The 27,714-nt window shown below is 35.5% G+C and overlaps 1 protein-coding gene across 1 annotated transcript; it reads left to right on the forward strand.

Moving 5' to 3' along the window:
- LOC124438582 (coatomer subunit alpha-like) lies at positions 1-27,468 on the forward strand. The gene is made up of 37 exons (XM_046988755.1): positions 1-195; positions 1,571-1,684; positions 2,489-2,643; positions 2,712-2,788; positions 3,475-3,700; positions 4,591-4,690; positions 5,110-5,245; positions 6,528-6,610; positions 7,166-7,251; positions 7,559-7,623; positions 8,593-8,662; positions 10,066-10,144; positions 10,608-10,690; positions 11,137-11,276; positions 13,412-13,497; positions 13,717-13,855; positions 14,441-14,495; positions 14,567-14,674; positions 15,917-15,994; positions 16,125-16,193; positions 16,727-16,813; positions 17,585-17,687; positions 17,916-18,011; positions 18,194-18,282; positions 18,717-18,837; positions 20,332-20,415; positions 20,508-20,608; positions 21,459-21,533; positions 21,706-21,774; positions 22,995-23,131; positions 23,990-24,176; positions 24,785-24,862; positions 25,197-25,313; positions 25,475-25,552; positions 26,180-26,292; positions 26,778-26,859; positions 27,262-27,468. The coding sequence occupies exons 1-37, from the start codon at positions 156-158 to the stop codon at positions 27,319-27,321; spliced, it is 3,666 nt and encodes a 1,221-aa protein (XP_046844711.1). The 5' UTR covers positions 1-155; the 3' UTR covers positions 27,322-27,468.
- Positions 27,469-27,714: the final 246 nt, after the last annotated feature.

A 27,714-nucleotide genomic window follows, 5' to 3' on the forward strand; every position in this document is an offset into this window, starting at 1 on the left:
GCTAGTGCGACGTGTCCAAAACTTCGTCTGTCTGGGAATAGTGCATGGCCTATTTGTTCAACAAAATATATTTATTTGTTGTGATTGACGAGTAAAAAATCGATTTTGAGATCACATACTGCTACCGCAAGTAGAGTTTCATTCTTTAGTGAAGAATGTTGACTAAATTTGAGACGAAGTCGGCTCGTGTTAAAGGTATGTATGTCAACATTTTGTTAGTGAAGAAGAGTGTAGAGACGTCTTCTACATCAGAATAAATAAACAGACTACAAAATGACTAGTTTTTAAGAATAAAATGCTTTTAAAAGTTTGCTATAAGCGTTTTTTTCAAATTTAACAATGCTCCTATTAATTTGTTTTTTTAATATATCACATGTTTTAACGATTGCAAGCGTAAGCCAGTTAAGTCAAACAAACTTTCATCTATATATGTCAAGACCAATTGAAGGTATTATATGAAAGGGTAGAGCAAGCTCTTGCTCTGCATTTCTCATCAATTGATTCAATTTTAACCAGACATCCAGAAGAACCAATGGTGTAGCAAACCAGTTATTAACTAAGATGGTGTGTGTGTGGGGAGCAAAATTCATTTATGCATGTTTGAATCTGTTAAGAGAACATTTATTTTACAGAAATTAAGAAAGGAGAACATGCCTTTATGAATATATGCCCCTCAATTATCGAGTTAGTAATGCCACTACCAAAAATCTGTTGGCTTATTGAGTCAATCTCTAAATCAGTAGAAGGGACATCCTCAGCAAACATAATGTTATATATAGCTTGTATGTTGTAATACTAGATAACTGTGTGGTAGGTGAGTGCATATGATATTTATGCACAAGTTGAGAAGGTAATCTTTTCATCATATAAGTATTGAAATTTAGATTATAGGAAAATTTTTTCGGAAGAGATAGCATAATTTCAAAGGCTTCAAAACAATCTCTTAATTTGCATAAAAAAATACAATAACACAAATAAATTGTTCATTGAGAATAACTAGTTTTTCTGCTGTTTCTGTCTTAACATTATGAAAGGCAATTCCTTTCTTATGAAGGAACTACGTAGGTTTGTTGTGTACATTATTTTTTCTTTCAAAGGGAATTGTAATAAACTTGCTTTGATATTTAGTAAGTTGCTTGATGGGAATATTGTCCATACATGGAAAGTTGTGTTTCAATGTTGAAAATTACTGAAGAAATCCAATGTCCTGCTGTTTGTATTGTTTTCCTTACATTTATATTGAATTTGCTTACAGATAGTGTCTTGGCAAATTGAAAAGTTGTTGATAAATGAAATTAAAATGATTGTTTTTGTCTTCTTTAATTTTAATGCTGTTCACCATTCATGGTAAAACTTGATGTGCATTTTGTCACTCTTGAAAAAAAAGATATTTCCAATCAGAATGCGGATACGACGCTTTTCACTAGTGAAGAAAATGATATATCCAATCAGATGCTTAGAAATTTTAGGCATTTTAGGATTTTTATTTCACTGTTTTGTTGCGGATAAATTTCAATACTCGTATGATAATATAAGTTTCATGATGACCATCAAGTGCATTTCTTGTTAGGTATAACTTTCCATCCCAAACGACCATGGATTTTGGCTAGTCTTCACAATGGTGTTATTCAACTGTGGGATTATCGAATGTGTACATTACTAGAGCGTTTTGATGAGCATGATGGTAAACAAACCCAGTACACCTATGTTGTATTTTTACTATAAATGTAATAGGCTTATCTTTGAAATGTTTTTTTTATGTTGAAGGACAGAATTTCAAATTTTTTAATGGAATGTGAAAGTTTTGTAAGGGTGAAAAAGGTCACGAGGTTGTCTTTCCTTAGAGGTTCTGTCCTTGATGATCTTGTTTCGCTCTGAATCCGTGATTTATTCTAATCTAACTCTCCATCTGTAGCTTCATTCTTTTCTTTAAAAAGTACCTTAATGCTCTCCTGTGTCTTCCTTTGTGCTCTCTTGTCCACATGCTTCCTCCATGCTCTCTTGTCCACATGCTTCCTTCATGCTCTCTTGTCCACATGCTTCCTCCATGCTCTCTTGTCCACATGCTTCCTTCATGCTCTCTTATCCACATGCTTCCTTGCTCTCCTGTCCACATGCTTCCTTCATGCCCTCCTGTCCACATGCTTCCTTCATGCCCTCGTATCCACATGCTTCCTTCATGCCCTCATATCCACATGCTTCCTTCATGCCTTTTTGAGCTGTACTTTTTTCTTTATAATTTGTTAAAAGCACTTTCTTAAAACTTTGAGAATTTTACACAAATCTAACAAACTGTTCCTTTTATTATATTCGGCAATGTTAAATAATCACTTTCGATTTTTTGTGCTCAACTGAAACTTCACTGAAGCATAAAGAGTCATAATACCTGCCATGATCAAAGAATTTATTTAGATACTTGATTTGGGTAAAACATAGGAAACAATTGACAGAATGATGTTTGTTTACAATCAATCATAATATGTGTTAGGTCCTGTTCGAGGCATTGATTTCCATAGCAACCAACCATTATTTGTTTCCGGTGGTGACGATTATAAGATCAAAGTTTGGAATTACAAGCAGAAGAAATGTTTGTTTACTTTGCTTGGACATTTGGATTATATAAGAACAACATTCTTTCATCATGTAAGTTTTTATTATTGTCTACTTTATGAATCATAATTTCTAACTTGTCATGTATACAAATTTGCCAGGAGTATCCATGGATTGTGAGCTGTTCTGATGATCAGACAATAAGAATCTGGAACTGGCAATCAAGAACCTGTATTTGGTGAGCTTTGTTTAGATATTTGCTATATTCAGATACAATCAATCTATGTAATTATCAAACGGAAACATCACAAAGACCCTGAAACCTTTTCTATTATGTGTTAAAAGTGCCTAATTGTCGACAACTGTTAAGCCCTTGATGACTGATACATTACTTATTTCAGTTGTATGATAAATTTCATGTATGAAATAAAAGATGTTTACTGTGTTTGCATAGGCTTATGCAAACCAATCAGACGTTTGGGAGAACTCAAGAGCTGATTAGTGCAAGACCGAAGGTCGCGGGTCGCACCTGCTGGAGAGTTCTCACAAATGTCTCCAAGATTTGCAAAAGCTAGTGCAAACTCAGTAAACACGTATTTTTTTAAAAAAATAACAATAGTGCAAAAAACAAATCTGAAACAAATGTTTTAATTTTACCTCTAAAATGCATTCATGATCGATTTGCCATTTCTCTTTGAATGATTGACTGTTTTAGTTGATTGAGCTCAGATCTGTTTTGTCCAGTCTAATTCAACCGCTATAGACCAACCAGCGCTCACGCTTTATTGTTTTTATTTCATAATTTGCAATAGAAGTCATTAAACACAGCTGTGATGTATTTGGTTCTCGTGGGACATTATTGTCATTATTACTGTGAATGTCTGTACTAATCAATTTATTCTGATCTTTCTATTCTCCATCCAGCGTTCTCACAGGTCACAATCATTACGTCATGTGTGCTCGTTTTCATCCCAACGAGGATCTCGTGGCATCGGCATCTTTGGATCAAACGGTACGTGTGTGGGATATCTCGGGCCTTCGTAAGAAGACTGTTGCTCCTGGATCGCAAGGGATCGAAGAGAGGCTCAGGAGTGTTCATCAAACTGAACTGTTTGGTCAGTCAGACTCCATTGTGAAGCATGTACTAGAGGTTTGTAATATTTTTTATATTTACTGCAACTAAATGATGTATGGAAAAATTATTTTGTGTTGAAATAGGTTTTGGAAAATACAAAAGAGTGTATCGCTTCATTTTTGAGAAATTGCGAAATAAATCCTTTAAAGAATGTGTTTCAACCAAGATGCATTGTGCGCTTGTTTATGTTTACATCGCTATTTTTTGAGCCTGCAGCGCACTGAATTAAATTTTGTCACTACGTCGTCTAATCTATCTGAAGGTTAAGTTGCATGGACTACAATAACAAAATCCGCCATTTTCTCGACGCGCAAAAAAGCCGCCACCCTGTGACTAACGCGCATTGCATCTTGGTCGACAAACATTCTTCAGGTCCGTTGTCTGTGTAAGTTAGATGCATACATAGATTAGCAGATAGATAGGTTGTAAGAATGTAACAAGAAATCAATCAACCTGCGTTTCGTAGACTAAAATATCTCCCGCAATCTTAGAAGCTAAGTACGTAGTCTTTACCATCGTTATTGACTTTTATTGCAATGTCTCTATGTAGATGGCTTGATAGGAAATGATTGTTCAACCAAAATTACTCATTGTGGAAGTCCTTGCTAATACAGCGAATAACTGCACTCGTTCGTTATCAGCCGACAATTTTATGAAGTTATTATTGTAGCACAAGTTTTAAATTATGATTTTCCAAAGCAGAAAATATGACCCATCATTGGGTTGTTTTAATTTATTTTACCTATCTCTAGTTTCGTCACTATGTCATTACCCTCGCTCATCTACTGTCTACTACCCCCACCCCGAGTTCTGGTCTTTAACAGCTTTGTCTGATTAGTAGTTAATATGATAAAAGATGTCATCTGTGCGATAACAATGTATTTTTATTTAATGCGTTTTTTCAGGGTCATGATCGCGGTGTGAACTGGGTTTCTTTTCATCCTACAATGCCTTTACTTGTTTCTGCTGCTGATGACCGACAGGTGAAGCTATGGAGGATGAACGGTAGGTATTTGCACGCTTATAGTTTTAATAAAGTGAATGTCTTTAGCATCAGAGTATCGTTACATGTTTTTAGATGTAGATCGTTGATGCAGTGCCGAAAAGGACTGTTGGTGTTGATGTTGACTGACGTTTGGACAGCCTTAGTAAAGTTAACACCAACGATCCTTCGCGGGACAGTAACACTGATAAACTACATCGACAAACATGTATACTTGTAGTCTGCCCATCAAGATCTTGTTTACATATCTGCAGCAATGATGATAGTCTGTGTAAGACTTTTGCAATCACGTGGTTAATATATTAATACGCTATACTGAGCTGCTATTGAATAGTAAAAGATGGCATGTCTTCCTCATATCTTGTGGTCGTACGAAGTTGATCTTTTTTATTTTTCAACTATTTTTATCTGTTTTCATCAGATTCCAAAGCCTGGGAGGTCGATACTTGTCGTGGTCATTACAATAACGTTTCCTGTACGCTGTTTCATCCACGACAGGAACTCATTTTGAGTAATTCTGAAGACAAAAGTATCCGAGTTTGGGATATGTCAAAAAGGTAAGATATTCCTTGTTGATTGTTTGTTGTTACGAGTGACTAACGGTAACCATGCATGTGCCATGGTGGTGAGCATTGGTGACCAGACGTGTGGGTAACCATTGGAGACCATGTGTCTGGCATGGAGGTGACCATGTGTAACCACACATGCACGATTAGTGGTGACGTAGCCAGTCGGTATTTTGTCCTACTACGCAATTTTTCTCAGTTCATTGTCTGTGAAAATTAAACAGATGTCAAGGGCCTCGGGATTCAATGAAGCGTTAAATCATGTCGGCAAATGGAAAAGATTAAATACTTCACAGCAAAAAACTTATTTGAACAAGTTCTCTATACTCTGACTTTGCAAATTCACAAAACCTTTAAAATGAAAACAAATGATTTAGCCTGATTTGAAAATTACGACTAAAATGACATATGACGCTTGTAAAAAAAGGTTGTAAGTTTTGCGCTTGAAGTTTTTAATCCTTTCAATGACTCAAAGTCATTTCACGTCTCGCTGAATCTCGGCTACTGGGCTCATGTAAACAGCCCCTATAAAAAATAGATCATGATGATCATCAGAAATTAACATAGCGTGACTAAAATCATAGGGTCGGCTGTGCTACTGGTCAAAATCACTGGAAAAAAATCGTTATTGGTCTTTGACATTCCCAATATAATGAGTTCATTCACTTCTGTGATGAGTAAAGTTAATGTAGTATAATAACTATAATTTAAGCTCTAATCTTTTGCTAATGTTTAATATATAGTGGATCAAACGGTCTTGAAAATCATTCATTCATGATGAATAAAGTAGATTTGTATGAAGTATTTATTTATGTTTAGAGCACAATAAATTAAACTATAGCGAACATCCATCTTTCGTTTCTTTGATGAATAGAGTAAATTTAAGTTAAAGTCGATCTCTAAATATTTAATACACAGTGAATCAAACTATAGCGAACATCTTTCCATTCATTTCCATGGTGAATGAATAACATAAATTGAAGTGAAAGTTCATCTACAAGTGTCTCAAACATATAGGCATCATCATCCATTCATTTCTATGATGAGTAAGAACATTTTTAAGTTGACGTTGAAGTGTTTACTTATGTTCAATGATGAACATCATTCATCTATTAAAATTGATTCAAACAAAAGACGTAGTGAATGCTCCTTTTATAATTGCGATGTACAAAACTCAAAACAATGAAAGACGACATTGACCCAATGAAAGAAAATCGATTGAAGTGTTGAAGCGTTGGCAATCCAATATCAGTCTTTCGTTTTTGTTTTTTAGGACAGGAGTTCAAACATTTCGTCGCGAGCATGATAGATTTTGGGTCATGGCAGCACATCCATCCTTAAATCTTTTTGCTGCAGGTAAGTTGCTCACTTTTCACTGTCTGCTCAATGGAAATACGTTGGGTACAGTAGAAACTTAGCGAGCATGGACCGTCAGTCAAATGCAATCAAAAGGTCTTCACTCGTCGCATGTTATTCTTAGATTTAACTGTGGCTTTGTTGGCTTATTGCCCACTGTTTACTATCGTGGTGTGTTGGGTATTAGAGCAATGACTTAGAACTCAATCTACTGATACATGACTCCGCCAAATATAATTACTAGTGAGGCAAGCCGCTATCTTTAAAAGTGGCGAAACTAACGATATTTACGTCTAAAATCCGCTCTTGCAGAGTTGGTATTCCGGGTTTAACTTTTAAAATGTTTGACAAGATTGGTTTTTAATTTATTTTTGTTTCGACTGAGAGTTTTGCTTTTTGCCCCCTTTCAAGATGGCGTCTTTGTCTCATCTTTACAATGTCCTTAGACATCTTGTGATTGGGTTCTACGTTACATTGAGGTAGAGAAAGTTGCTGGATTATATATACATGTTGTATTGTTTATATTATAATTGATTATTTGTCTCCTTTTCGTAGGTCACGACAGTGGTATGCTCGTCTTTAAATTAGAAAGAGAACGACCTCCATATGCTGTCCATGGCAACACACTTTATTACGTTAAGGTCTGGTTGATTCCACCCAGGAACAGAAATATTCTTTCGAACTGGAGTACTTCATCCCCTACGCTGAAATAGTCTGTACTACTCTATCCCCTTTTGTACTCCTACGCTGAAGTAGTCTGTAGTACTCCATCCCCAATGCTTGAACTGCAAAGCAAACAAAATGAAGCAATTTTGTCAAGTGATATACTTTTGCATCGGGTCCCTTTCCTCATTTTTTCGTGATTTTCAACTAAACAATCTTATTTTACGTACGTGTAATTTGGGACTCATTCAAAATTAAAACAAGTTTTTTCTCTCGTCTTTTAAGGAACGATACCTAAGGATGTATGAATTTGGTACATCTAAAGACGTCGCCGTAATGCAGTTGAAAAGGTACGACAAAAAAGACGGATAGTCTCCGAGAACGAGTTTTTACGTTTTATTCTTTTCGCCAGGGTGATGTTGTCATTGAGTGATGGGTAAAGTCATCATTTGAGTGATGCGTAATGTCGTCATATGAGTGATGCGTAATATCGTCATTTGAGTGATGGGTGATGTCGTCATTTGAGTGGTAGGTGATGTCGTCATTTGAGTGATGGGTAAAGTCATCATTTGAGTGATGGGTGATGTCGTCATTTGAGTGGTAGGTGATGTCGTCATTTGAGTGATGGGTAAAGTCATCATTTGAGTGATGGGTGATGTCGTCATTTGAGTGGTAGGTGATGTCGTCATTTGAGTGATGGGTAAAGTCATCATTTGAGTGATGGGGGATTTCGTCATTCGAGTGATGGGTGATGTCGTCATTTGAGTGATGTGTGATGTCGTCATTCAAGTGACGGGTGATGTCGTCATTTAAGTGATGAGTGGTGTCGTCATTTGAGTGATGGGTGATGTCGTCATTTAAGTGACGGGTGATGTCGTCATTTGAGTGGTAGCTGATGTCGTCATTTGAGTGATGGGTAAAGTCATCATTTGAGTGATGAGTGATGTCGTCATTTGAGTGATGGGTGATGTCGTCATTTAAGTGATGAGTGGTGTCGTCATTTGAGTGGTGGGTGATGTCGTCATTTGAGTGATGGATGAGTCTTCATTTGACAACCAATCATTTAGCAAGTCTTGCATGCGGAAAATTCCTCTCAATTCGTAAAGATGCGAATGTATGACGCCATCGTGGTTGAAATCCGCCTCTTTATTATCCCACCACCAAACAAGCTCTTAACCACTAATGGGTCTATTTCCATATCCACAATGAATCCTACGATTGGCAATCTTGTATTAACCCTAATTCTCCCATTCAACACCTTTCAAAATGCCGAAAAAATTTTTCTTGAGTATTTAGATGGATGATATTTGTGTTTATAGAAGCCCGTCTAGAACACCGTATTTTGGTCTGTCTTATAATCCGGCTGAAAATTGCATCTTACTCGTGCAGGTACGATATGTTTGTATGTTCTTTATAAATAAATGGCGTTGTGTTCTCACGGTTGAGTAGCGCATTTAGTGACTGGAAACTGCATGTACAAATATTGACTTTTAGTTTATGAGTTCTAACCCGATATCTGTTTAAATTCGAAGCCTTTGTTCCATTCGTAAACAGAGTGCAGAAAGCAACTGCCGCTTATCAAATTTTCAGAGATTGTTCATTGCTCTGAAAAGGCCGACAGTATGCTAAAGAAAGAGTCCAATATTACTCACCGTTCAGACTTTAAAATGTCTTGAACGGTCTTTCTATCTGGAACATTTTTTTAAAAATGGAAGGAAATTTGATTAAGATATCGTTCAATATAGCCGGCATTGCCAATTTTATTGTTGGTTTTTCTGTGTGTGTGCGTGTGAAGACAATTCTACAGCGAATGTATATAAACACTTGAAGCTAGAATTTATTGCAGGGTGGGGTGTACATTTGTTTTTTGCAATCAGAACAATTTCATTTCCCATTGCTATAACTGTAATCTTTTAGCGGTAAATTTCCCATCATTGGTAGTGTAATACAACTTTGTGAATGAATGAATGAATGAATGAATGAATGAATGAATGAATGAATGAATGAATGAATGAATGAATGAATGAATGAATGAATGAATGAATGAATGAATGAATGAATGAATGAATGAATGAATGAATGAATGAATGAATGAATGAATGAATGAATGAATGAATGAATGAATGAAAATCTTTATTTTGACACGCTGGCTTCGTCAACTGGGGTTGATTTCCACGTGGGGCGTGCTTTTGTTCAAAAGCGATTACAAAATTTATTAAGAATTAAAATAACTATAGAAGAAAAAGATAAGTTTAAATATTTACAGAGTTTAGTTTATTCAATTAGTTACATGTTAAGCTAAATCATAGAATGCAAGCAGCAATTTTCTTTTGAAAAAGTGACACGCTTTTGCTGTTTCTGATTTCTGCTAGAATTGAATTCCAAACAGAAGCCCCATCATACGCAAAGCTTTTCTTCAAGGAGTTAGTACTAGGCATAGGAACATTCAGACAACTTGTAATATTGCGTAGATTGTAATTAGTGATGCCTTTTCTATAGGTAAACAATCTGGTATATGAATTTGGTCGTGCATTTTTTAATAATTTAAACATTTGCTTTAGCTTTTTTTTAAGTATTTCAAGAGGTTCCCACTTCAGTTCTTGTAATGCGTTACAATGTTCGACATCATTGCCCATGCTTATGATAATTTTTGCAGCTCTATTTTGAAGCTTTTGTAGTCTTTTAGACTGAATTTCCCCCAATACACCCCAAACTTCACAGCAATATGTGAAGTAAGGATGTACCAGGGCATTATAAATAGAGATAAGTGTTTGTGTGTTTTTGTTAAGCAGAGCTCGACATCGGCGACAGACAATAGTGCATACGAACTTCATGCTGTACCCAAAGACTTCGACAGTAGTAACCCTGATGGTAAGATGGACTTTAGTTTTATTGACGTCACACATGTGAAGTCACACACGTGACAATGAAAAACTATGACTACATCTAATTACAGATACAGCTACCCCTTAAGCCCGCCGCAGCACACTGGTGAACTTGCCGCGCGTTTGATATTTGACTCAACTGTCACGAATGACAAATGTTGTTCAGAACTTCCGCGCACACTAGGAGATTTTGTCGATCGCACTTGTCACGAGTAATAAGTACGCGCGGCAAGTTCACCAGTGTGTGGTGGGCTTAACTTGTTGAAGGTCTTTTAATTATTGTTCCCTCGTTGAGGCAGGAATTGTAACAGAAAGGCATTGTGAATGTTACACTCGTGATTTGAGAATTGCTCATCATTGCGTTTACTACCCTCAACATAATACTCAGTTAAAACTTTATTTTGTTAAATACATCACAAAAGAGGGCGTCTTTCTTCTCCCCCATTTAGTTTCAGATGGCAAGCGCTCGCCAGGTATTACGGCGGTTTGGGTGGCTAGGAATAGATTTGCTGTCCTTGATAAAACCCACACGGTAAGCTACACTTCAGCGTCTTCTCTTTGTTAAGTGATAACTTCTTCGCTGAGGTATTTAACTTGATTCATTATGGAAATAACAATCATCGTGACCAGGGTATCACTTTACTTTAGCACATTTTATAGAGCATTGTTTATCACCATGTTTAAAACATTGTATTCGTATATTTACAATTTGATGAATACATGTGTATATAATTTGAATATTTCAGCTGTCGAAGATTTGTTTTTTAAAAATATTTATGCAATGTAACATCATGGTGCTAATATTTGCATAATGAACACATTAAATCTAGCTATATTTCTAGAAAGATATAAGCTAATACAATGTAAAGCGTTTTGTGTCACCGACACTTTAGCAAGATTTGCTTGAACTAGTTTTAACATTTCTTACATTTTGTACGTTAACACATGTATTTTTGGCCAATTTTCTCTTGAAACCAGCTGCTCATAAAAAATCTGAAAAATGAAGTGACCAAGAAGATACCGACGCCACCTTGTGATACTATATTCTATGCTGGTACCGGAAGCTTGTTGTTGAGAGATCCAGAGTCTGTGACTCTTTTTGATGTCCAACAAAAACGGTGAGCATGTATTATAGTTGGTTACTGTTTGTGTTTGTCAGTTTGTAAATGTTTGTTGGTGTCTGTCGATAAATATCTGTTTGTTTATTTATGTCTGTTCATTAACATTTGCTGGTGCCGTATTTGCTGGTTTATGTTTATTGGTTAGTGTCTCCCCGTTATATCTGTTTTTGGTGTCTGTAGATTCATATCTGTTTGTTTATTTTTGTTAGTTTATAATTGTTGGTGGTATTGTTGTTTGTTAGTAATTGTTTTTGATGTATTTGGCTGGTTAATAATTGTTTGTGATGTATTTTGTTGGTTAATAATTGTTGATGATGTATTTGGTTGGTTAACAATTGTTGATGATGTATTTGGTTGGTTAATAATTGTTGATGATGTATTTGGTTGGTTAATAATTGTTGATGATGTATTTGGTTGGTTAATAATTGTTGATGGTGTATTTGGTTGGTTAATAATTGTTGATGGTGTATTTGGTTGGTTAATAATTGTTGATGGTGTATTTGGTTGGTTAATAATTGTTGATGGGGTATTTGGTTGGTTAATAATTGTTGATGATATATTTGGTTGGTTAAACTATAATGAACTTAAGCTAGCAACGTTTTTGTCAACATGAACGTCATGAGTTACGTTGGGGAACTGGATCTAAAACGGCGGTTTTGATGTAAAGATATTCATTAAGCTGACCCAAAATGTAAGCTAAGCTTTCTTTTGCCTTTTATTGAAATGTAGCATTTTTATTTTATTAATATGTCAACATAACACATTTTTATTTCAAAAAAACCCCAACAAAACAACAAAATAGATTACGTTTACCTGTCACGTTTCTGTTAAAAAGCAAGAACTAGTGATGAGCCGAATATCGGAAATTGGTCGGTAAAAGCCGATAATCGGCCATTTTTATGCAGATCGGTTATCGGCGGATCTTATTGATGTAAATCGGCGTCCGATAGATATAGTTAAAGCTGTGAAAACTGGTTTTAAAAACTTGTAAGTGTTTGTTTTCAATAATCAAGAGAAGAATGATATTTTTCAGAGAGATTCTCGTCTTCAAAAGTATAAAATTTACTATCTAATCAACGTAATTTTACACAATTTGGCCAATCAGGTTTAACCAAAGTGTCAAACTTACGTGATAATACGCCATGTTCTAATTGCTTTTGTGTATATTATACTACCCGAAAGTAATCTAAACTGTGTTTGCAAATCTATTAAATTATATTCAATGCATAATACGACATGAATTTATGAATTTGGTAAGTTGTTTTTTATTTCTAGAAACTTATAGAAATTTTTTTGGGGAGGGGGGTTATTTACGAGACATATAAACAACTAAATATATCCTTGACTATTATATTGACATTTTTTGCAAGCCTAATTTTTTGCTTAAATTTAAAGATTTGAGAATTTCTTGTTTTTCAATTATCGGTTGCTACCGATAAATCGGCTGATATGCCTTTATATCGGATCGGCAAATGCGATTTTTCCTCGATCGACTCATCACTAGTAAAAACGCCAAAACAACCAATATGCCGTCTTTGACTTCGACTCAATGACGGCCACGTCATCAAAATTGCTAAAGTGACTTCCGCTTGACGCTACAGATTTCAAAACATAGGAAGCTTAAGCTCTCTATTGTTTGTGATGTATTTGGTTGGTTAGAAATTTTTGGTGGTGTATTTGCTGGTTCCTGAATGTTTGAGGGGATTTGCTTGTTGATAATGGCCGGTTAATGTCTGTTGGTTGCTATCTGCTTGTTAATGTCTGTTGTGTCTTGTTGCTTCACTTTGTTTGGTTAATGTTTTCTGATTTTTAGTTACTTCATTATCAAACTCTAAATTCCGGAAGTTCTTATCTGTATCAGCAAATTGTTACACTTATTCAAATTTTCAGAGATTGTTCATTTTAAATGTCCAACTTTACTCACCATTCAGACATTTTAATGTCTTTCACGTTCTTTCTATGTGGAACATTAATTTGAAAAAACAATGACATGTCAATTTTCGAAGTTATTTATACTTTTTGTTGCCTAGTTTTTAACGTGTTTTTTATATTCATTCGCGCTTCTCATAACAATGTCTGAAATTAAAATAATATGTGTTTCTGGTTACTATATAATGTTTTCATTTGTTCAGATCGATGGGTGTTGCCAAAGTTGCGAAAGTGAAATATGTTATTTGGTCAGCGGATATGGCCTACGTTGCCCTTTTGAGCAAACACAGTACGTTATTTTGTTCTTGGAGAGAGGGAGAGGGTAGATTTTGTATGTGAGATGAGTTTCTGTATGGTATGTAGATGTGAATTTTTTTTGTTGACTACGTATATACTACAAAGCGAACCTAATTTTAAAGTGGGAAATTTCCTTTTTTCTACGCAGACAGTAATTTAATGCTTGTAATTTAACAATACTTAGTCTTTCATATGTAAATTTTCTTTTCAGTTGTTTCTATTTGTAACCGCAAGCTGGAATCTTTGAGCACTATTCATGAAAACATTCGGGTGAAAAGCGGAGCATGGGACGAAAATGGCGTCTTTATTTACACGACATGTAACCACATCAAATACGCTTTGCTGAACGGGTAAGGTTCAACTTCCATTTATCTATTTATGTAATACAAGGAGTGTGTACTTGATACGAAAACAAGTAATCCAAAGTTCATCCAAAATATGGCACTCCCCCACTGCCCGCAAAAACCATCCTGGATCCTTCGCTGATTTCCATCCATACGAGTCAAAAGTTGTTTTTTTTGATACACCAAATTAACAAGATAGAGATGCAACATTTTTCTTTTTGAATAAAGAGTATATCTTCCTTTTCGATGTTAGAGTCCTCAACTTATTTTCATCTACTGTTATAAAATAATTAAAGTTGACTTATGTTAGAAAATACTTAATTAAGTCGACATTTTTCCGTGTCAATGGGCTTTGTGAAAATCTCATATGCTTCATGGGCTGTAATCTTGAGTTTGTCAAGGTTCAATGGTCTTTGAGAAAGCAAGCTCTTTGATGAAAGCTAAGTCGTTGTTAGTGATGGAAAAGGGAGTAGAAATCTCTCTAGAAGAAAAGTGTTTTTTGCAATCAATGAGAGGATACCTCCTCAAACGCGTATAACTTATGTGCGTGTGTTGTATGTGGTGCTAAAACATATTTTCTTCTTTCTATAGTGACCATGGTATCATTCGCACACTTGATCTGCCAATCTACATCACCAAAATAAAGGTAAAACGTGACCGCCTTGTTTAATTCAAATTTTTAGTTTGTTTTAATATGCGTCGCGTGACTATTTTCAGGGAAGCAACGTCTATTGTCTCGATCGAGAATGCAAGACAAGAATGCTGGGCATCGATCCGACCGAATACAAGTTCAAATTAGCTTTGGTCAATCGCAAGTACGACGAGGTATGTTACATAAAATAGATACCTTTCAGAGACCAGTTTGATTCGCTTATTGTGCGTGATTGGAGCTCTTCCTCGAATTTTGAGTTTTTATTATAATTTGTTAGTTGTTTGTTGTGATCGGCAGGTTCTATGAGCAATTGAGATATGTTTATCACTTCGTAAATCACGTTCACTCTAGTAAAAATTATAAACGAATGGAAGGCTAACTCCAATGCCAGTACAATCGAACCATTTGAAGCATGCTAAGACGCATTTATATCTGAGTTTTTCGGTCTATTCCGAGCTCATGTAGTAAAATCTAGAATTAAAATTCGTGAAACTGTATTTTATGCACATGGTTATTAATATCTTTAAAAAATATCCTTGAAACAGTATCGGATCAATTTTAAATTCAAAGTATTTCAGAAAAAACAGTATTGGTTTTGAATTGGTAAGGAAAATAATTTTACCAATGAACTTGTCTCCAATATGTGCTGCAGTAATTTATTTCGTCGTACCCTAGATCTGTCACTGTATGAAAGTTCTTAAAATTTAGAAAGACCAGCTTTAATTTCTGTTTCAAAGATAGCAGCAGCTAGGCCAGCGTTAGATTTCATAGTACAGTTCAACGGTTAAATCAATCGTGCAAGCGAAATGGTCATATTTTCAGAGATTTCTATTGTCTCTGGAAATATAAATGGTTTGCTGAAACAACGATCAATATAACTACACATTTTGACTATTTTGTAATGTCTTGATTGGTCTTTGTATCTGTAAAAGGTTTTTAAAGTCAACTTTTGATTGATTATTATATGGGCTATCCTAAAATTTAAAGCCAGCATCATATTGAACAATCCCACACAAATTAAAATTTTTGTCTAAAGAAGTAATATTTACAACATTTGTGATGAAGCTCGAAGTGCATTGGAAGAAGAACACTACTCTTAAGTCCTAAACACGAACCATAGATCTTTAAAGACAATAGTCAAACAAGCACAGTCTTAAACAAGCTCATTTTGAACAACACAGAAAATGTTTCCTATATACTTATGGCCTAGTGCAGTTAATACGTAACAGTTCTGTTAAAGCATTATAGCGAAGCATCTCCGCTAAATTTTCCACGACAATCAACCGTCGGAAACTGTTCAATGTGGCGGCCTATAGCCTTCTCCAGCTTTAAATTTTGGGATGGGTGATCTATGTGATATGCACCCATCAATGATGTCAACTTGATTGTGTATGATGCTAATGTTGTATTTAAAGGTGTTGCACATGGTTAGAAATGCAAAGTTGGTTGGACAGTCAATTATAGCCTACCTACAACAGAAAGGTTATCCTGAAGTAAGTTGGTCTTGTACAATTATTCAAACATGCTTAATGTCAATGATTAATTAATCTTCCGTTGATATTAATTCGATTTCCGGCTGTTGAAAAGGTGCAGATCGTAGTATTATATGTGATTTTTTCGTAGGTCGCTCTACATTTCGTTAAAGATGAACGAACAAGATTCGGTCTCGCCCTCGAATGTGGAAATATCGAAGTAAGTTCGAGAATCCTCCTTCCACAGCTGTGTTCGCTGCCTTACTTTTCCTTTTTATCAATTGCATATTGCTATTTTCCTAAATATTAGTATACGAAGCGATCAAGCAAAAAAAATAATGAACTTTACACTTCCAAAAAATATCTCTCAACCACGGTATAAGCGAAATAAAGTTTTACTAAGCAAGGAATGGCCAGTGGGGTAGTCAGCCCGGAAATTTGGGCGTGCTATGTACATTTCAGATCATTAGCATTATTCTTCAAAAACTTAATCTAGCTAGAAAACACCCCTCATTATCTCCAAAACGAAATCATCCTTCATCTATCTCTGCATTCAGACCGTACACGTTTTTACGTCCTTAACAAAAACACTAATTATGGCGGTACATGGTAACGTCTTTAGTGCTGGGAATATCAATCACGAGAATTTGATAACACTGTGAATGTTATCCTCTTGGCAAAATCATAATTTAATACGTATCCTCCTTCTAAACCCCCCTCGGCTATTAATCAACATTTATCATTTCTATTCAGGCTGCTTTAGAAGCTGCCCGAAGCCTGGATGACAAGACGTGCTGGGAAAAATTGGGTGCTGTTGCCTTGCGTCAAGGAAATCATCAGGTGTGTGCTTTGAACATTTAAGAAAGTCATCATTTACGACAGCAAGTTACGTAAAATTAGTGACTTTAGGAAATCATCACATGTGTGCATTGAACCATTGAAGAATTCATCATTTACGACAGTAAGCTAATATAAGTGACTCGACAGGCAAAGCCACGGTCACTCAAGCAATCAGCCTGTAACGGTGTTAGTATATATGAAAAAAAAAAGAAAAAAAGTGAGTTTTTATCCGGAAAAATTGGAAGCACTAGATCCTTTTAATTGAAATTCATTCGCGAATTCATGTTCAAAGTTGGCCTTCCAGTTTATACTACAGGTGAACGGTTGATTCAAACGTGCAAACTAAATGGTCTTATTTTCAGAGGTTTCCTTATTCTCTGGAAATATAAATGGTTTGCTAAAACAACGACCAATATAACTACCCATTCTGACGATTTTGAAAGGTCACGAGTGGTCTTTGTATCTGGAACAGGTCTTCCCTTGATCTTCAGCTTCCTGGTTGTTACAGGGGATTTTGGGTGGTAATCTGGGATTGAGAATGTAATGCATTGTTTTCCCGCCGTTTTTAATAAGATGATGGCTATACTTGAATGAAGAAAGTTTTTTGAACGTTTGACGGCTTTTTACAAGGCTAGATTTTCCACTAACTCAGAAATACGTTAAGCCACCTTTTAACCGTCACTTGTCTGCTACAAAACTAACTGGGAAATATTGGTCTGAGCTTATTGTTCTTCATCCGTAGAGCTCATGAACTTTTGCATCCTGTTGTAGATTGTGGAGATGGCCTACCAACGAACGAAGAATTTCGAGAAATTGTCTTTCTTGTATCTTATTACCGGAAATGTGGAAAAACTTAGAAAGATGATGAAGATATGTAAGTGTTTATATATAAGGTGTAGTTACAATGGTGAAATTGATGTAGTGTGTTTGTATGGTACTAGTGGTTCTAGTGTGTGATTTGATTGTTGTATTTTTTTGTTTTTAACCCAATGTTTGTCACTTGGTCATTGGCTCATTAAAAATGATACGTAAACCAAAGTCCAGCTTTTGTGAAATACAGGCAATCTCTCATTCAGCTTATTTCTTTATAAAATATTTACAGCTGAAATTCGTAAGGATGTCAGTGGTCAATACCACAATGCATTGTTCGCCGGAGATGTCGAAGAACGCGTGAAACTTTTAAAGTCGTTAGGCCAAGGTGAGTTGTGCATAGTTTATCGTTTATGCCATTTTGTACCAAGGTGAGTCATGAAATTTATACTGTTATCTTGGGAGTTGCTTTTTTAAATCGAAATTGTAATAAATTTTTCTTAATGCCATCTTATCACCGAGTTTGCAGTTTTATGGTTTTGTATCAATGTTTTTTTCACGATATTTCAGGTTCTTTGGCTTACCTTACTGCCGCTACTCATGGTTTGCAAGAGGAAAGTGAAACCATCAAGACCGAATTCAATTTGGACTCTGCAAAGGTGCGCGACGCATAGTTTGTTTAGCCGTGTTCGATTAAGATATAATCGCCGTTCAGCTGGCTACCATGTTGAAGTTAGCATCAGACCATGTTAATGTATGTCTTTTATTTGAAAAGCGTTCGATGTTGATTGCCAGAAGTGTCTGTATTTACGAATAATATTACCGTGAAATGTAGTAAAAATAAAACGAATAAAATGTTGAGAAATAGCAGAGAGAGATATAACTGTACATATATCGGATCACTCAATCAAGTAAAACGCTCATTGTCTCTAGATTTAAGTGAATTCAAGCGGTGATTTTATTTTTAAAGCATGAAAGAGTTTATTCCCACTTTCCAGCGTGAGAGAACTGCTAGCATAAGCCCCATCAAGCATCATGTCCACTTTGCTATGCTCTGCAAATTGAGACCTATGTATTTCTTATAACGTCATAGGTACCTGCAGTGAATCCGAATGCCCGCCTCTTGCGGCCCGCAGTTCCTGTTTTACCAAACGAAGGAAACTGGCCTCTTTTGACTGTGTCGAAGAGCGTATTTGAGGGAGCTATTGGAAAAGGTACATGTTCTTTTTTTCTCTCCATTGTTGTTTTGTGTTGGTCTACTTCAATTTGCAGAATTTTGATAACTAAGCACTGTTTATATGTCTTGCATATTCAGTGCAGCAAGGTCTGTGAATACTACTCATCACTGCTTGTGTTTGCATTCCTGCGACGTTGCTCTTAATAAAAAGATTTGGTTTGAGGCCAGAAATATCGTTGAATATTTGTAGAGGTAGATATTCAAGGCTAGTGCAGTCCTGAGAGGGGCTGCAAGTGTTTATATTCTACACTTGACTGTAAAGTTGACTGCTGTCAAGTTAACATTTACACCAACAGCCCAGACTCCTTCTCGGGACTCTACTAACATGACGATCTACATCAACCCATAGAGATTATAAATAGGACTAGAGGTGGCATTGTAATATAATCTATAGTTCAAAATATGGTACGCGTTATTTTTTTGGGGAGGTGGGGGGGAGGGGGCAAAATCGATTCTCGGATGTTAAGCTACCATGGAAGACTATGATTTTTTCACTATCACAATCTAATTGTTGAACAATTTTTTTGTCGTAATTTTAGATGGTTTAAGCCACTCGTATTATGCAAAACTTGTTTGTGTTGCTTTTATAGTTATTCAGTAAATTATAAGTCCGTGATTCATTGCTTGATAAGAAGCCCTTTTTTGTCTTTAATTCAACCACTAACAGACTTCAAAAAACATATATTTGTCATCCACACCGGAAAAAATATCAAAAACGGTTAAACTATGTGAATATATGGGTTGTAAAAACAGAAAAACAAGAAATAACATAAGTTTTCATTGTGTATAGTTTAAATAAAACATACAAAGCCTACGGACATTATAAGCAACGTACAATCATAATAACAGCTCGCTAAAAACAATTACTAACGCTTTAAAATGACAAATTCTCTTTATGCTCGTATGAAAGAGAAAAAAACTTACTAAATGTATTAAAAAAGAATCCAAAACTAGAAGCAGCCGGCAAAAACATCATTTGTTTACTTCGTGTTTTAATCCGAGACCTAAATTTGCCCCCCAAATCACGATTTCCCTAGAAACGTCATCGATGCCGCCTCTAGTTTTATTTATAATCTCTGTGCATCTACCAACATGTACCGCTAAGATTGTCAAAACATCAGTCAATACTAACATCAACAGAAATTCTCATGACTTCACTAACATGGACGATCAATATCTACAAAACTGCTTTTTTCACAATTGCTTAGGAAAGGTTTTATAAGTGTTGAAGTTTTGCTATCAGTTAACATACATTTTTGGAGATGATTCTTCATGAGACATGTGCATTGTTGGCGTGTCGATGAATTATTGTATTTAACAAGCGTTCATTATACGTATCATGGGTTTATTTGAATTGCCTCGCCCATCTAGATCTGGTGTGTGTTTTAAAACTGATTTTATGGGTAAACACAATTAAAATGAAATTTTTACGGTTTTTGAAGCAACTTGTTATTGTTCTCGTGACAACCAGGTTCCGCCACAGCGATGGACACAGATAACGTCCTGGATGATGGTAATGAAGGATGGGGATCTGACGCTGACCTAGACGACGAGGGTAAGATTTCTGTTCTTTTTGGTCCCTACATGCTATCTCTTCTCTCATTGGTCCCTTCACCACTTATCGTTACGTCATTTTGTTATGTTTAGATGACGAGTTCAAGGAACCTCGTGGTGATGATGATATAGTTGGGGACGATGATGGACCGGGTTGGGATGTTGACGATGAAGATCTTGATCTACCTGATTTGGTGAGTGAATGCAACGTGTCACGTGATGTTGTTATCAAACTTAATTTACTTAGCTTTTCTTATAATTTCTTTGCCCTTGTGTCATTAAACATTTTTGTTGTTTGACCACTTTCTGATGTTGAACTTTTTGGGTGGTTTTATGTTTCGTTGTTGGAAATATTTTTCCTGTAGCCCTTTGCGGCGTTACTCACTCACTGTCAATAGCAATCAGGAAAGTTATTTTTGGCAAACGGCTATGTGCACGTGAAAAGCATGTGACCATAATTTCGTAAAAGCACTATTGCTAATGCGCATTTAATATACACGACGACTTTTTTTTAGAATAGACATGTTTCGAGATCTCATGATGCCATCTTCAGTATGAGTGACATAATAAGTGATACAAGGTTTATATACAAGTAATGTCATACAGAAATTACAACAACAAAAAGGACATAAGATAAATTAATGGAGAGCGTCCGAGCGTATTATAAATAAATGCGCAAAAGCATGTGACTTTGACGAGATTCGAACTCACACCTTCGGGCTCTATTTTCCAGTCAACTCGCTAAGCCAACAGGGATTGGAGATTGAAGTCAAATGTCTTATACTGTAATTTTATGTACTTTAGTATATTCTTTGACTTTGTCTTGGCGACAAATCTAAATATTGCCTTGAAAAGTGCCATTGCCTTGGAGAATGGCGAAAAAAATCTCCCAAAAGTTCTTAAAACTTTAATAGTAACTTAAGTTGGGTTTCTACTAGTTTTAAGAACCCTTCGGAACTCTATAATAATTATTCGCCATATTTAGAACGTACCGTAATTATCATTGGGAGAGGAACTTTTATTGAAATTCGGTTTTCCTTTTAGGAAGGAGGTCCGGTTGAGACTGAAGGTGGCGAAGGTTATTTCATCCCGCCCAACAAAGGAATTAGTCAGGGACAGGTGAGCATGACAGAGTATGAAATTGTAAAAACAATCGGAAATTTTAAACTCGCTTGAGAAATTTCTTTTTTTCAATCTTATTCAGTTATTCTTCAATCCTTGCTTTTATACTCTTGGAAATGTTTTAATTGTTACGGTATCCCATGTTTATCACGTGTTTTATTCCGTGTAGATTTGGTGTAATAATTCCCAACTTCCTGTTGATCACATAATGGGCGGATCTTTTGAAAGTGCAATGAGGGTAGGTTACTTTGTGGCTTTATGACTGACTGTTTTTTTTTTGACATAATTCTCTAATATGTTGTAATCCTTTGTCATGGCTGTTTTGTTATGAATTGTCACGAAAAACAAAAGGATATTTTATAAATTGGATTTTGATCTCAGATTGTGCGTAAGAAGAAAGCAACAAATCATGACAGAGGAATTATGACGATTTATGTCATATATATAAACATCCTCTAGGGACTGTTCACATGAGTCCAATAACCGGGATTCAACGAGGCGTAAAATTAACTTGAGTCATTGAAAGGAGTAAAAATTTTAAGCGCAAAACTTACAACCTTTTCTTACAAGCGTCATAAGTCATTTTAGTCGTAATTTTCAAATCAGGCTAAATTAATTGTTTTCATTTTAAAGGTTTTGTGAATTTGCAAAGTCAGAGCATAAGAAATTGTTCAAATAAGTTTTTCGTTGTGAAGCATTAAATCTTTTCCATTTGCTAAAATGATTTAATACTTCGCTAAATCCCGGCTACCCTTTTTATGTGAACAGTCCCTTAGCGATACTGAATGTAGAGGAATGAGCAATTGCCTTTTTAATAATGGTTGTCGATGGATGTATTATTCTCGGGTTTTTTTCTCTATCCCTACTTAAACCTACTTATACCTACTTATCCCTACTTAAACCTTACATTTAGCATTGTTATCAGTGGTGAAGCCAGCCCGATCTTTTACTGCTCGTTTCTTTGGAAAAGTAATTCCATTTATTGTTTTTCCAACGAATGATCACAAAAAATATTTGCATTGTTGGAGTAACAAAACAAGGACTGGCTTTGTTACTGAGTGTTATATGTATATGTAATAGCATGGTTTCGAGTGCAATTTGGGAAAAATATGCACGAGTGAGTTTTTCTTCGTTTCCAAATTGCGGTGAACGTTGCCGTTGTAATTGCTTTGTTTACTATATTTAAACTTTCCCGCTTTTGAAATGTTTTAATTTGATTGGCTCTTACATCATTTCTTTGTTTGACTAACCAATCAGAAACGCATTTTTCAAAAAGAAATTGCACTGTATTTCCTTTTTTGCACTGTGTTTCACATTTTTGCTTTGGTATTTACGATAAATTGTACTGCTCTCAAACAATCAGAATTGAGAATTTTTTTATGTATATTATGTAATACATGAACTGTCACGAATATTATATTATTGTCCTTATATTTTATTGTATTTTGTACTTTCTAGTTGTTACACAACCAGTTGGGTGTCGTAGATTTTGCACCTTATAAATCATTGTTTCTCTCAACGTTCTCTCGGTCACGTGTGGCTTTCACTGCAATGCCTGGAATGCCGACGATGTTTGCTTTTCCACATAGAAATTGGTGAGAAATCATGAGAAATCTTGTTTCTGTCTCAGGTTTATATATCTGCTGCATTTAGTAGCGAAACTAGACCGCAAGTCTTAGTCCTGCTATGTAAATTTAAGATCATTGTCCTTCATTGTTTTCACAAATATACATAGCAGGTCCACTGTCTACAGGACCGCTCGCGTATTTCTTAACATACGCTACACGTATGATACGCGTATGATACTTGGGTTAGATAGTTTTGCGGTTACTTAATCTGGTTTCTTAAGAGATTTAACTGTACGTAACTTGAGTTTACCAGCTCAGTAAGAAAAGAAAGTTTTATATTAAAGTCGTTGATATGGACAGATGATAGTTAAAGACAATAATGGACTGCATCAACGTTTAAATGAGCATATTTGTCTTTTGAGCAAATTATCTCACGTTTGTCTAGACTGTTAAAAACATTTTGGCTATGATTACTTTTTTACAGTGGCGTGGTCAGCCCACAAATTTTGTCATTCTATGTAAATTTTTCATCATTATCATTATTCATTTGAGTGAAAAAAACTTTACATAGCGTGAGCAAACCTGCGGGCTGGCTACGCCTTTGCTTCTTAACAACATCAAAGCATTCAATATCTTTACAGTTGTAAAATCCCTTTTCAAAACTTTGCCGCTTTTTTGATGATTTCCGAGCTTTACGACGGGTACTTTCACTTTTACCGCCGAATTTTTTTAAATGTGCGTGAAGCGTTACCTTTAACATGGTTTTTTGGTAACCCAATTTGGCTAACCAAAATCTAATTCAAGCCAAAGCACACACACACCCCTATCCCCCCCCTTGAATGGATATATGTATTTGAACAATTGCGATTCTTATTTTTTGGACAGGAAGGAAGCTGGAGCCCGCAATGGTCTTCCTGCTGTTGGTGTAAAGCTGAGCACGCTTGTACAGCGGTTGCAGACTGCCTATCAACTCACGACCGGAGGAAAATTCCAAGAAGCCGCTGAGAAGTTCCACGAGATCTTACTTCATGTCACTCTTCTTGTAGTGGACTCCAAGCAGGAAATTAGCGAGGTGTGCTACTGATTTGTGCTTAATTTCATGAATACTTAGTATGTCGTAAAAGATCTTTTGTTGATGAGCTGTTAGAACAAATAGACACAACACAAATAGAAAGTTTTCTTTGAGGTATAATGTTATAAATTTTAAATGAATGAATTTCTTGATAATTACACTCAGCACTATTTCGACTCACATTCGGTAATTTACTGACTGCCATGTAAAAAATTGGATCAATCTTGCTTCAAAAAAAGTTGTATCTTCTCTTGAATTGAAAAAAAACCTCATTCAAAAATTAGCATTAAAACATGGTATCATCAGTTTCACTCGCTATTCAGCAACATTATTCGTTGTCAACCGTCATTGTGTGAAGCTGTATACGTAGTGATTTCCTAGATTATTGTATCAAACAGGGAGGATGGGATTTATTCATGTAGCATTTATGTAAGAATTTCTCTATGCGGGAACTTTTATTTTGTGCGGTCAGTTTATGACGTCACCTTAAGTTGCCCAGTGTTTTATAGCTTGGAAAGAGTGAGAAAACAAATATCTTCGAGCGTTATAATTGATGGCGGCACACTGTTTTTGCTTCCGTGGCTAATCACTGTAACGTTTTTCTTTAGGCTCAGCAACTTTTGAACATCTGTAGCGAATACATCCTAGGATTGCAAATGGAAATCAAACGTAAAAGTCTGCCGAAGGTGAGGTCTTATTCCCTGTTTTTTTCAAGCAGCCCATTAAATTATTGTTGTTTGTTACGTAGAATTGAGAAAATTCTAAAACAATTGCGAAATAGTCTTGGTACTGACCACATGCATAGAAAATTACACCAAGAAAGATTAAAATTTACTTGAGATTAGGCAGCAAACGAATAATGGAAAAATATACATACAAATTAAGACATGTCCCTAGTTTTAGTCGACTAATTGCAATTACATGGAGTATTATACGACACATGTCTAAACACGTTGCTTTCAATTTCCTTATTTTCAAAATTTGCGTTATAACTTAGTGTGGCATTATTTTTTCCATCAGGGAACTTTAGAAGAGCAGAAAAGACATTGTGAAATGGCGGCGTATTTTACGCACTGTAATCTTCAACCTGTACATCAGATCTTAACATTGAGAACAGCTTTGAATCTTTTCTTCAAAGTAAGTTGTGTCTCGTGTTGATACATCTCCTTCCTTCAAAGTATCGCATTGATATTTGTACAATGAAAGCTTCGCAAGTCGAAAAACTGATTTTTTGTAATATGCAGTTAAATGCTAAAGAAATTCCATGTCATTGCAAGGACGTATGCATTTGCTTTTAGTTGAAGAACTATAAGACAGCGTCCACTTTCGCCCGGCGTTTATTAGAACTGGGACCTCGTCCTGACGTTGCTACACAGGTAGGGTTTAAATGAAAGTTGGTAATTTAATAACTGTAACAAAATATGGGACAAATGCTATTTGCAGTCTTTGAAATTTTTTACGTAGGAGATAAATTATAAAAAAAGTGTTTGCAATGATTTTATGTTGCGTTATAATTGCACTAATCAAAGCGATGAAGAATAGAAACATAAGCGCTCCTTTGTGGCAAAAGCAGTATTAATAGCATGTATAAATTACATCCATTGCATTAAATAAATGTTTTTCTATTATCATTACATGTATAAACAACTGAATTCAAAAGGTAGAGATCGCTGTCTACTCGTGAATAAGAAAACACAACAGAAAATTTGTCTTTCCACCATTTATGCTCCATATTTGCTGGCTTTTGAACAAAAATGGCGGGCGCTAGGCAATTTTACTTCCGGTATCCCAACTCTTTCGTATGTAGGGCTCTGCAGGGAACTTCTTTCTATCATCACAATGTAACGTTTTCCGCGAATTATGTTATATTTTGTCATTTTTTGACACAGCACAAGAAAAGTTTTCATCAAGCATTTTTGCAAAATCGTTGCTTTCACGATTTAATGTAGCTATCGGTATAGAAGGTCTATTAGGTTATAAATTTTATCGTATTGCGAATTTAGACTCGCAAAATTCTTCAAGCATGCGACAAGAACCCTACGGATACACACGAACTCCTTTATGATCCTCAAAATCCATTCACAATCTGTGGGGCGACCTACAAACCAATATACAGGTAGGTTTTCATCTTGCAAGGTGAATTATGTGGGAATACGAAGAAGCTTTTTTCCCTTCAGTTTATGTTTATGTAGCACTTATTTGTTGATAATAATACAAACAATCTGTTCAGTTGTTTGAATATTTTTGTGTCTACGGCATTTATTTATTTTCATATAGAAGTCTTCTAATTGTATTTCACGCTGAGTCGGATAATTTCGCAATTCTTGAAAAAGATATTAAAATAACTGTAGAATCTAATACATCTACTACTTATTACATTAAAAATTAATAATTCATTAAGAATTACAGCGATGACAAAGGATTGAATCTTAAATAAACTTTCCACACAATATAATTTCGTCATTCAAAAATCGTCAATTGCGTGCTCAATGGGTGATGATTGATACTCGCTCTTGAATTAGTTATGGAAGTTAGTCTTATCCTTTTTGGCAATATTCTACCGTGAAAAACAGACGTTGTAGTTCATCTGTACTATTTTAGGGGCAAGCCACAAGAGAAGTCTCCTCTTTGTCAGACGTCGTACTTTCCTGAATACAAAGGAAAGGTTTGCAAGATCAGCAAGGTTAGTGTTGATGTACATGTAGTGGCAGCTTTTGGTGACGAAGTACCTTACACCACATTGAGTGTCATATATAGTTTATAGTGTTGATGTATGTTAGAGAATGTTTGCGAGAAAATTCTTGACACAATATTATATGACTGCAACAAATAGTGTGTGACACTTGACCTTTGATGTTAAGTTTGTTCAGTGAAAATCAGTAGAGAACTGTAATATGTAGCCATAAAAATTGTATCATCTTGTAGGCTCAAGATTTGAGTTATATTAACAAGAATTTCGAAAGCATTGTTTGATTTACAAAATTTGAAAGTCATTATGAAGATCTTGTCTCTTGTTCACATAACTCTTAAATTTGCTTAAACTGTAGGCTAGAAAAGGTTTAATATGTGCTTATGAAACTTTTAGGTTGCTGAAATTGGAAAGGATTCGATTGGCTTGAGGATTAGCACGTCTCAATTCCGTTGAAAAACTTAATGAAATTTCCTTTCAGACTACCAAAATGTCTAGATTTTGAAAGCTAAAATTTTTATGATTCTATGAACCATTACTTATGAAGTTCCCTATAGTTTCCATGGTGTACACCGTAAATAAAAATATATTAGTTCCATTGTATACTGTTATGTAACATTGTGTAATGTGCAGTGAGCCAGATGTTGAACTTGCATGACGTTGTGCATGGAAGGAATTGATTTTCAAAGCTTAAGCGTACGATGTATTGAACGATCACGAACGACATTTCAAAAAGAGGACCCGAACAACATATAAAAAAGACCACACGAACGACATATAAAAAAGACCACATGAACGACTTATAAAAAAGACCACACGAACGACATATAAAAAAGACCACATGAACAA

The sequence above is a fragment of the Xenia sp. Carnegie-2017 genome, unplaced genomic scaffold, assembly GCF_021976095.1.
Source record: "Xenia sp. Carnegie-2017 unplaced genomic scaffold, XeniaSp_v1 HiC_scaffold_19, whole genome shotgun sequence".
In the NCBI taxonomy this organism is placed as follows: domain Eukaryota; kingdom Metazoa; phylum Cnidaria; class Anthozoa; order Malacalcyonacea; family Xeniidae; genus Xenia; species Xenia sp. Carnegie-2017.